Genomic DNA, 12,138 nt, shown 5'->3' with positions numbered 1-12,138 from the left:
TCTCACTACCCCAATGAGGGGTGAAAACGCAAGGAAAGGAAAGAAAAGAAAAAACATAGAGGGGAAAATGGCTAGCAAAATAAACATGCTCCATATTAATGATGGCACCATTTACTAATGTGATCTTTGGTTTTACGAGCAAAATAAGCATGTTCCAAAAGTGATAATGCAGTACAAATAGTCGTGAAGAAGGGATCAGTTAACATAGGTTGCAAGAAGAAGGAGCATATGTATGCAAATAAAGGTACCATTCTAAGCCTATCTAATTTTACAGTTTTAAATCAATTATTAACTAGACTTACTTTAAAAATGGTAGCTATCACTTATTCAATCCTTCTATACCTTTTTATCATGTTCAATCTTAAAAACCTGCAAAAAAAATCCATATATTTTATTGGAAACATTTTATTATCATTGTTGATATGTACATATACATAATGAAAAATACAAAATATTTAAAATAAAGTTATCCTTTTCTCAGTGTCGTTGTTTTTTCGATATCCAGAAACGTGATTTATTGTTTAGTATAAATGCACATAGGTCATTCAAGTATTTTGGAGTAATAAAAACATGTACTAAACATGTATTTTACAATAAGGCGGTTCAAACACACCACATGTTCAATGGATTTTCTCACAGGTATGCTATGGGAGGGGCTTCGAACTTGAAAGCGCTGAGGGCAGACAGCCGAAGACGCCTAGGGTGGAGAAACGGAACTGGAGAGGTTTCGACACAGAGAGTGACGATGATAGAAGCAAGAGGCTCATAGCGTGGTGATGTGTAAGGGTGGTAGAGAAGATCGGTAGGATTAGGTTGTGTCTTGGTGTGATACAAAGTGCTTTTTTAAAAAATAGGATGTGATAAAGATTATTATTTTACATTTAATTTAGATTAATAATTGTTTAGTAATCATATGTGTTTAAATTAATTTTTGAACTATTTTTAAATTTTCAAATATAAGATAGAATTTAATTATTCGTGTCATGTTAAAATAGTTTGATTTTATTTGAATTTTTTTATTTATTGTTTATAGGGATATGCAAATTTTGATGAAAGTTTATTTAACCGATTAAATCGAAGAATTTTGGTTACCTGTTCTTTAAGTGAAAAATTTTTGGTGAATTAATGGTTAAATGATTTGTAAAATTTCAGTTAACAATTAATTTGGTTCGAAACTATCGGTTAACCGAATTAATTGAACAGTTAACCAAAATTCCAAATATATGTAAAAATAATTAAATGTATATGGATGTTTTTTGGACTTTATAATTTAATTTGCGGTTTTATATTTATAATGTTGTTATGGTGTTGTGTTTGTATTTTTTTTTTATGAATTTATTATTATATATGTTATTTTAATTGAATATTTGAATTTATTATTTTAAACATATACACTCAAGTATATACGAATAATTATTATACCTTTAAATTTTAATATCTATATTAATACTTATTTTTATCAAACAGTAATTCTTAATTTCTTATCAAACATCAATATTTATTGCAATCCTGATATATAAATAGAACAGTATATTTATATTTTATTATATTGATATTTTTTAAATAAAAAACTATATCTATCTATACTATATATTAAATAAAAGTAAAATCTTTCTATTCAAATTTCACGTCCAAACTAATAAGAATATTAATTAATTCGTAAAAAAGAGTAATAAAGAGATAAAAGGTAAAAAAAAAAAATCATCAATAATTTCACTGTATAGATCTATATATTGAAATTGATGATCTTTTTACCTTTTATCTTCAACTTTGTCTCTGAATTTTCCATTGAAGTCTAGACTTCAATAGAAAATTCACCAAAATCGAGCAAAATCAAATTTCAAATTGAAGTAACTAAAGGCACGAACTTTATTTTTTTAAAAAAAAAATTAAACATATCTATTTCGGGGGAAAAGCGCCCTCAAAAAACTGAAACTTTAACTTAAAATTGAATAACAAAATTACCCCTAAATACCCAGAAATTATTATAATAAGTTTATGTTAATGTCCATTTACATTCTTTCATGAAATTATTATGGTAATTTTATGTTAATATCTATATATATTTTTATACTTAACATATAAAAATATAATTTCACAATATTAATACAATCACCAAATAATTATTATGGTAATTTAGAAATTAATTACATATATATTAGTAGTATAATTGACTAATAATTAATATAGTAATTAAACTAATAATTACATGAATATTAGTAATCTATATCTATATTATTAATAAAAGTAAAACCATTCTTTTCAAATTTTTCGCTCAAACTAATAAGAATATTAATTAATTACGTATATGTAATTAATGTTGTCAGTACACACACACCACGAAGAGTTAGTATTTTAATTTTTATTATTAAAATTTTCAATTATTTAACATTTTGACTAGGAGTAGTTGAAGGGGAATGAAGAATCTCATTTGTATTACAAAATTAATAGTATATATTGACACACACATGTAGAGTTAGTATTTTAATTTTTATTATTATATTTTTTAATTATTTAACATTTTGACTAGGAGTTGATAGTGAATGAAGAATCTCATTTGTATTACAAAATTAATAATATATATTGACTACAATTTTATATGGAAATTAACTAATATATTAGAATTTTCTTAGAATTTTTCATGTCAATAATTAACTAATTTTTCTTTTTCAAATTCATTAAAATTTCAACGAAATTCTTTTTTTTTTTTTTTTCATATCATTAAGGGAAAATGACACTTTTTCCCCCTGAGTTGTATGCTTATAGCACTTTTTCCCCCTGAATTACTTAGGTAAGCACATTAGCCCCCTCAATTATTCTAAAAGTGGTGGTTTTTCCCCCTGATATATTAAATTGACATTTCTACCCTTAAAGTAAACATTTTATTTATTTTACTTCTCCATCAAATTATTGCGTATACGTACGGATGACCACGATTCGGTTCGAACTGAACCTGACACTATAGCAATCGAATTAAAAGTTTTCGGTTATGATTCAGATCTAGAACCCAATATTTGGATTTCAATTTATTAAAATTATGAATTAAAAAAAATTAGATCTTGAACCGTGAACGGGTGGTTCCGGATCCGGTTCGCGATTTTGAACCGTTTTTATTTTAAAATTTTATTTTTATTTTAAAATAGTCTGAATTCAGCAATAAATGTATTTTATTTTTTCAGTTTGGAACATGAACCAGCCGTTCCGGTTCACGATTTTTTAATAAAATCTAAATATCGAATTTCGATTCTAAATTGTAATTGGAATATTTCGGTTTAGTTGCTATAATGTCTGTTTGGTTTGAACCAAATTATGGTCATAATTTGTTGGAGAAGAAAAATAAATAAAATATTTATTTTAAGGGTAAATATGTCCATTTAACATTTCAGGGGGAAAAACAGCCACTTGAACAATTCAGGGGGAAAAAGTGCTATAAGTACATAACTCAGGGGGAAAAAGTGCTATTTTCCCTATCATTAATTAACTAATTCTTTTTCCAATTCATTAGATATTAGTTAATTTCCATATAAAATTTTGTTAAGAATTAAGCTTTATTAATTCTTTTTACCAGTTAATTAATATTCATTCTTCCAAAAGGCTGAACCCCAACCCTAAGGGCCCCCACACCCCGCCCAACAGAGCATTTGGGAGGAACCAGTTAATTAATATTCATATTGGTATAGATTAGTGTACGGTAATTAACTAATATATTACAATCCCATTTGTATTTGCATAAAAATGAAAGATTCCTTTTCCATCTTATTTGTTTAAAGATGAATTCTTTTTCCAATTTTTTGAATACTAATTAATAGTAAACCATTGCAGTCAATATGTTCTTAAAAAGGGGGGAAAAATAGAAAGTACACACTCCTGAATTCTTAAATAGTTTGAGATTGTCTGGACTTCCTAATAATTCATTGACATTAAAGGTTGGTGCACCTGTTATGTTATTGCGGAATATAGACCACTCTCTTGGTCTTTGCAACGGTACGCGCCTCATCGTCACAATATTGACAGATCACATTGTCGAAGCAAGAATAGTTAATGGGACACATCAAGGCCGGAAAACCAAAGTTCTTATCCCCCGAATGTCTTTCACCCATTCTGATATGAGATTGCCCTTCAAATTCCAGCGTAAATAATTCCCGTTGATGCTTGCATATGCCGTGACTATATATCAACAAAAGTCAGGGCCAAACACTAACTCACATTGGGTTATTGTTGAAAAAATCAGTCTTTAATCACAGTCATTTGTATGTGACTTTTTCCCGAGTCACCCATCCTGATGGCCTGAAGATGATGGACAAAATTTTGTTACTACTACCAATGTTTTCTACAAAGAGGTTTTCAATAATGTGTAGTTCAAACAAATGATATTATGTTTTCTTTTTATACAAAGATGACAAAATTGCTATATATCTACATAGAAAATATATATTCTGTACAAATAATTTTTATAACTAAGTTGCTAGAAAACGAGCTAATTAGCATAATTAATACAAATCCTAAACTCTGATATATAAAACCTCTCAAGTTTCAACACCGGATGCGTATATCTACACTTTAGCTATTAATTGGGTAATTATTTGCTAGAATTCAAGCAATGATAACATTAGAAAACATAATTGATCTAACTCAATTCTTCAATTAATAATGCACTTTATAATATTCGATGTTATAATTTATACAATTGTATATCGATCTAAATATTTTTAAAACATTATAACAAATTCATTCCGTGCAACGCACAGACGCAAATACTAGTAATAATAATAATAATAATCAAGGGAACCTTATATTACCTAAGGAAGAGGGGGGAATCACATTCCCTCAAAAAAACGGATGTGGAGGTTATCTTTGATTCTATGGGAATATTATATAAATCTAACTAAACATAGGAATGTTACATTACTAACCAAATATAACATTTGTTATCTTAGATAACTTGAACCAAATGTCCTTTGAGAGTAATTTTTTCATGTTTTTATCCATGTTTAAAATTAAAATCTTCACAAATTAGTCTCATAGGCTCTATTTCTTCATATTTTCATGAAGTTCCCTACAGCAAGATGCATCCAAATATTTGTGGTAAACTTACCGTTTGTTCCAAATAAAGAAATCTTTAGTTATAATATATTGCCAAATAAATCATAATTTTGTTTAAATCAAATAAATCACAAAATAAGAGAGACAAAATACTACAACAATTTGGTAAGTTACAAATATAAAATAGATGAGAGGGCTTTATTGAATTATAGTTCAGTACTGTTTTACACAAATAATATAATAGTCTCAACATATAGATGCCTATTGAATATACAGGAAATCACAATACACACTCCAAAAATGAAGCGATGCACATTCAATAATTCATTTATAAAAAATTATAAATATATTCCATTACTTGTATTTTTGAGTTAATACTATAAGTGGTCCTCCGAATATAATGATTTTGTCATGTTTAGTCTTAGACTTTTATATTGATCACCCATAATCCTTTAACTTTTAAATTGTTATCATCCATGGTTCAAGTTAAACACCCATGATCCTTTAATTATATCAAATTTTAACCACCCATGGTCCTTTCATGAAGACCACAATTGGTTGAATTTGAAAGTTGAAGCACCATGAGTAGTTAACTTGAACAACAAATATTAACAATTTGAAAGTCAAATGATGTGATTAATTTGAAAATTTAGGATTAAACGTGATAAAACTACTATACTCGATTAACTCTTTATTTTTAAAATATAGTAATATGTTTATATGGGCAAAATTTTAGTTAAACTTTGCAACATGACTTAGATTTAATCCAGATTATTCTCACTTTAAGTATAAAATAAAATGATATATTAATTAGAGGGAAAATTTAAAAAAAAAAAAAAAGAATTAAGAAAAAAAGAGAAGAAATGCTTCTCCTAGAAAATCTGTTGGAACAAAAATCCTTGACCAGTGGAGAAGGTGTGATGCGGCATCCAAATATTTCTTGACCTCAAATTAGCTCCTTCATTTTCTCTCTCTTGTATACACCAATACTATTCTATTCTCTCTCCACTCCCCGGGCCTAAACAATCTTTTCTAGCTACCCCACTCCCACAGCCCCCCTACTATTGTCCGCTTTCGCTCTCTCCCCTCCCTCCCGGCCCGCGCGCCGCGAAGGCCACCGCTGACCGCCCCGCCGCCCCCTTTTGGCATTCTCGACGTCTCACACCTCCTCCTCCTCCTCCGCCGCCGGGCCTCTGATCTACCAATTAATTAATCATTAAATGGGGAACTGTTGCTCGGGGGAAGCTGCACCTGACGCCGCCGCGCAGGAAAACAAAGCCGCCGACCAGAACGCGGAGGGATCCGCGTCCCACAACGGCGGCGGCGAGAATGGGTGCGGCGAAAACGGCTCCGCGCACGGGAATGGTAATCTTCCGACGAAAACGACTCCTCCCTCTCCAGGCCACTCCTCGAAGCCGACGGCCATCGGACCGGTCCTCGGCCGGCCGATGAGCGACGTCCGGACGAACTACACGATCGGGAAGGAGCTGGGGAGGGGCCAGTTCGGGGTTACCCACCTGTGCACGGATAAACAGACGGGAGAGCAGTTCGCGTGCAAGACAATCGCGAAGAGGAAGCTGGTGAACAAGGAGGATATCGAGGATGTGAGACGGGAAGTACAGATCATGCACCACCTGACAGGACAGCCCAACATCGTACAGCTAAAAGGGGCGTACGAGGACAAGCACTCGGTCCATCTGGTCATGGAGCTGTGCGCCGGGGGAGAGCTCTTCGATCGCATCATCGCCAAGGGGCACTACACGGAACGCGCCGCCGCGTCCCTCCTCAGAACCATCGTCCAGATCGTCCACACTTGCCATTCCATGGGCGTCATTCACAGAGATCTCAAACCCGAGAATTTCCTCCTCCTCAGCAAAGACGAAGATGCCCCTCTCAAGGCTACAGATTTCGGTCTTTCCGTCTTCTACAAACAAGGTATCTATGTTAGTTACCATGATTTACATCATCTTAGACCATATTCTCTGTCGGGATTCATTCTTGAATTCATATATATATATTCAGGAGATGTGTTCAAGGACATTGTGGGTAGTGCGTATTACATTGCACCGGAAGTCTTGAAGAGAAGCTATGGGCCAGAGGTTGATATATGGAGCGTTGGTGTTATGCTATACATTCTTCTTTGTGGTGTTCCTCCTTTCTGGGCAGGTATTATTATTTATATTATATTAGTTGGTCAGATCAGCTAACCCAATCAGCTTTCAGCTAATTGATACGCGTGGGTGCAGAATCTGAGAATGGAATATTCAATGCAATTTTGCGTGGGCATGTGGATTTTTCGAGCGACCCATGGCCAGCGATTTCGCCTGGGGCAAAGGATCTGGTCAAGAAAATGTTGAATTCCGACCCCAAGCAAAGATTAACAGCATTGGAAGTTCTAAGTATGCATGCATGCATGCATGCCCATATATATATATATATATATATATATTCTTGATCCATCATATAGATATAGATATAAATATATATGAGTAATTAATAATGTGAATGAAATGATGGATGATCAGATCATGCATGGATCAAGGAGGATGGAGAAGCACCAGACACGCCGCTTGACAATGCTGTTTTGGATAGATTGAAGCAGTTCAGAGCCATGAACAAGTTCAAGAAAGTTGCGCTCAGGGTCATCGCAGGTTGCCTCTCCGAGGAAGAAATCATGGGGTTGAAGGATATGTTCAGAACCATGGATACCGACGGAAGTGGCACGATTACCCTCGAGGAATTGAAGCAAGGCCTGTCTAAGCAAGGGACAAAACTGTCCGAATACGAAGTCAAGCAACTCATGGAAGCTGTAAGCTAAGTCCATCCTTCCATCTCCCACTTTATGTTCAGCTTCTTTAATTTTAGCTGACTGGTTAATTTTAGCTGACTGGTTCAGTTGACCGTATTTGGAAGAAGAGATCAATGTTTGGACCTCTATAATCATAATATAGACAGATTCTGTCACAGTGTGTGGATTATATCCAAATCAAAGTGGACAGATTCTTCAAATTGTGTGGAGATTATGTCCAAAGTGGGCAAATTGTGTGGAGATTATGTCCAAAGTGGACAGATTGTGTGGGTAGATCCTGCCACAATGAGTGTGATGATTATGTCTAAAGTGGGCAGATTCTGCCACAGTGAATGTGGAATTATGCTAAAGTTGTCAGTTGATTCAGCCTGTATAGGGATTATGTCCAAAGTGGACCGATTCCGTCATAGTGTGGAGATTATGTCTAAGTGGACAGATTTTTGTGTGCACCGCCATTTGGCCATGCCGACCGAGTCATTGAGTCATCGTAATTTACATTCTCTCAAACCTCCTTTGGATTGAAGATTCCACTTTTTGGGAGAAAAAAGCTTCTTTAATTTTATCCTAATAATAATAATAATAATAATAATAATTACTTTTTCTGACTTATTATTATTTGAAATCTATCCAAAAATGAAACCAGGCTGATGCTGATGGAAACGGCACAATAGACTACGAAGAATTCATTACAGCAACAATGCAGATGAACCGAATGGACAGAGAAGAGCATCTATACATCGCATTCCAGTACTTCGACAAAGACAATAGTGGGTAAGTAAAAAACAACCTTAAACCTAGCTACCTGCTACCATTATCATATTCAACCAGTTTAAACATGATCAGTCTCGATGTGACCCATGATTCAATTCGTTTGTAACCTGCAGCTACATTACAATCGAGGAATTAGAGCAAGCTCTAAGAGAATTCGGCATGGGTGACGACAAGGACATAAAAGAAATTATTTCTGAAGTCGACTCAGACCATGTAAGTACAACTAACTTAAAACACATTAATCCGGGTTTCATTCAAAACTATATGTATTTAATTTGAAAACATAATGTGTGCAGGATGGGAGGATTAACTACGACGAGTTTGTGGCCATGATGAAGAAAGGCAACCCGGATGCAGCAGCGAACCCAAAGAAAAGAAGAGACGTGTCGTTCGACTCATAGTAAAATAAAATAAAATGTTTCATTATTATTATTAATATCGTCGAAGGATGGGCCGGGGTTACGTTGTCACGTACATATATATATGCATGCATGCAGAGGTGGCTAAGGATCGGAGAATTATATATATTATTGGAAGAGAGGAAATGCCCGCAGTACGTACAGTTAGTGAGATGACGATTATTTTAGCTTTGTTGTTGGCGAGGGAATTGAAGATCAAACATATATATACTACAAATGTGAATATAGATGGATGGATGGATGGATGGATGGATGGATGGAACAAATTTCAGATCATGATGATGATGAGATCCCACGAAGTCAAGGATTGTAGTCCGGATATTAACAACGTTCTATTAAAAAAAAAAAAAAAGAGCAAAAAAACAAAAACCAAAACAAAACAAAACCTACGTACCTGTAATTATGAATGAATCCATTTCCAGAGAGCCATCCGGAAGTTTCATTGGTGACTTGAGGAAACTTCTTTTCATTTAAAAAAAAAAGATTCATTGATTAACGTTTTACGCTGTTAAGGATGTTTAATTTTGTCAGTATTTATAGTACTTAATTAAGTCGTTCCTGGCCATTTTTGTCCTTTAATTTATTTACTTTTTTTCCCTTTTTGTTAATTAAATTCATGAATTGCTGTTAATTAAGGTTCACTCTTGATTTAGCAACCAATTTAATTTGATGTCATTGTGTCTATATATCACTTTTAGGGGCGTTTGGTTTATGGAATGTTAGATTACCATAGGGAATGTTAGATTACTGGCAAGGTTAGATTCCTGTGTTTGGTTTAAAATTAAGATAGGTAAATAAGATACTATATAAATACTAGATAGAATCCTAGTCTAACACGAATAAGGTAGTCACAATCTAATGCTAATAATATAGTTCAAATAATACTCTCCCTCAGGCACAAGGTTGGCTAGCCAAAACATTGAGCTTGCGACGGAGTAAATTAAAACGTAAGGACGAAAGAGCTTTAGTAAAAATGTCTGCTATTTGATCTTTGGTAGAAATAAAATGAACTTGCAACTCCTTCTTTGCTACTTTGTCACGAACAAAGTGATAGTCGATTTCAATGTGCTTCGTGCGAACATGAAACACCGGATTAGCACATAAATAAGTGGCTCCAAGGTTGTCACACCAGAGCTTAGGCGCAGAAGATGGTGCAAAATCAATTTCCTTCATCAGAGAAACAAGTTAAGTAACTTCTGCAGAAACATCAGCCAGCCCTTTGTACTTAGCTTCAGTTGAGGAACGAGCCACGGTGCGCTGTTTTCGACATACCCATGAAACAAGATTGCTCCCCAGAAACACAGCGAAACCACTAGTTGACTTTCGGTCATCCAGATTGCCGGTCCAATCCGAATCAGAATATGCATGAATATCTAGAGAGGTAGAAGAGGAAATATTGAGACCAAGATTGAGTATCTCATTCACATACCGTAAAACTCTCTTCAAAGCCGCCAGTCCGCCGTAGTAGGAGAGTGCATGTGCTGACACAAACGATTAACAGCATAAGAGAGATCATGACGGATTACCGTACGATACTGCAGAGCACCTGCAAGGCTGCGGTACTGAGTGGGGTCAGCATACGGAACCTCATCACTTGTCACGGCTTTTGTGGTGGAAACTGGCGTGGCAACGGGCTTGCAATCCACCATACCTGCTCGCTTGAGAATATCCTTCATATACCGTTGCTGAGACAGAAGCATGCCTCCAGACACCGGAACAGTCTCAATACCCAAAAAAAAAAAAAAAAAAAAAAAGGCACACCCATATCACGAACTTTAAATTCAAGAGCCAATTTATCAATAAGAGTAGCCACATGAGTTGAATTAGAACCCATAACCAAGATGTCATCCACATAAACCAAAAAATAAAGCTGAATATTGCCACGTGAGTAAATAAACAAAGAGACATCGGTTTTGGAAGGCGAGAAGCCCACAGAAACCAGAAAATCATGCAAACGTGTGAACCATGCACGAGGGGCTTGTTTGAGACCCATACAGAGAACGTTGAAGTAGACACACATGCCCAGGCATAGATTTGTCCTCATAGCCAGGCGACTGTCACATATAAACTGTCTCAGCCAAGTTGCCATTCAAAAAAGCATTGTGGATATCCAACTGTCGAATAGTCCATCCACGAGAAACTGCTAAAGATAAGAGAAGACGTACCGTAGTCGGTTTAACCACGGGACTGAAAGTCTCAAAGAAGTCCTCACCAGCCACCTGATTAAAACCCTTGGCAACTAATCGAGCCTTGTGACGCTCAATTGAACCATCAGCTTTCCTTGTGGTTCTAAACACCCACTTGCAACCAACCACATTCATACCTGATTTATAAGGAACAAGTTACCATGTATTGTTAAGCACCAGGGCATTAAATTCCAAGTCCATTGCATCAAGCCACTCATTTGACCGCTTGAGAGTAGCACGTGGGCTCAGTAGTAGACCTGGCAATTCGTGTATACGGGTCCGTTAACGGGTCGACACGAAAACGACATGAACACGATAAGGCTAAACACGGACACGACACGTTATGGTTAACGGGTTTAAAATTTTAACACGAACACGAACACGATTTGTTAACGGGTTGACACGATAAACATGTTTTGTTAACAGGTTTCAAGTCGTGTCGACACGATATGACACGAAACCCGTTTAAACCCGCTATTTCCATTAATATATTTAAAAAACTAAAATTAGTTCGAGCCTCAGTGGAGGCGTTATTGGTTCTTTGTGTTTCAGTAGGTTGAGAAAGTATATGAACAGATACTACAATGTAATAGAGCCAGTAACTTTCAAAAAAAAAAAAAGTTAAGTTCTATAAAATAAATAAATAAATAAAAACTACCGTTCAATTCATCAAACAAACTAAAAATATTCAATTCATAACATTCATAAAAAGAAAAAAATAACATCCAAATATCATAATTAAAGGAGTCTATACAAGTTTTTAGAATAAAATTGAACACAATAAAAATTCAAATTTCAAATTGTTGAATATCAATTAATTGGTGAAGGATCTTGGCCTAATGTAGTAAATTCATCCTTAGTCATCATGTTCATAATATCTTTTGTAATCTCAATAATGACAATGGTTCTT

At 34.5% G+C, this 12,138-nt stretch overlaps 2 protein-coding genes across 2 annotated transcripts; one reads left to right on the top strand and one right to left on the bottom strand.

The window, feature by feature from the left end:
* Positions 1-6,065: 6,065 nt before the first annotated feature.
* LOC109184681 (calcium-dependent protein kinase 34-like) lies at positions 6,066-9,386 on the top strand. Its single transcript, XM_019334703.1, has 7 exons — positions 6,066-6,978; positions 7,066-7,209; positions 7,290-7,442; positions 7,569-7,852; positions 8,496-8,623; positions 8,737-8,836; positions 8,920-9,386. The coding sequence occupies exons 1-7, from the start codon at positions 6,264-6,266 to the stop codon at positions 9,022-9,024; spliced, it is 1,629 nt and encodes a 542-aa protein (XP_019190248.1). The 5' UTR covers positions 6,066-6,263; the 3' UTR covers positions 9,025-9,386.
* Positions 9,387-10,227: 841 nt separating this feature from the next.
* Positions 10,228-11,363, bottom strand: LOC109184673 (uncharacterized mitochondrial protein AtMg00810-like). The gene is made up of 4 exons (XM_019334694.1): positions 11,208-11,363; positions 10,817-11,110; positions 10,589-10,727; positions 10,228-10,523 (listed from the first exon to the last, which is right to left on the bottom strand). Exons 1-4 carry the CDS (start codon positions 11,361-11,363, stop codon positions 10,228-10,230), a joined length of 885 nt encoding a protein of 294 aa, XP_019190239.1.
* Positions 11,364-12,138: the final 775 nt, after the last annotated feature.

The sequence above is a fragment of the Ipomoea nil genome, unplaced genomic scaffold (genome assembly GCF_001879475.1).
Source record: "Ipomoea nil cultivar Tokyo-kokei standard unplaced genomic scaffold, Asagao_1.1 scaffold1280, whole genome shotgun sequence".
NCBI lineage: Eukaryota > Viridiplantae > Streptophyta > Magnoliopsida > Solanales > Convolvulaceae > Ipomoea > Ipomoea nil.
This window is presented reverse-complemented; position numbering and strand designations above follow the sequence as displayed.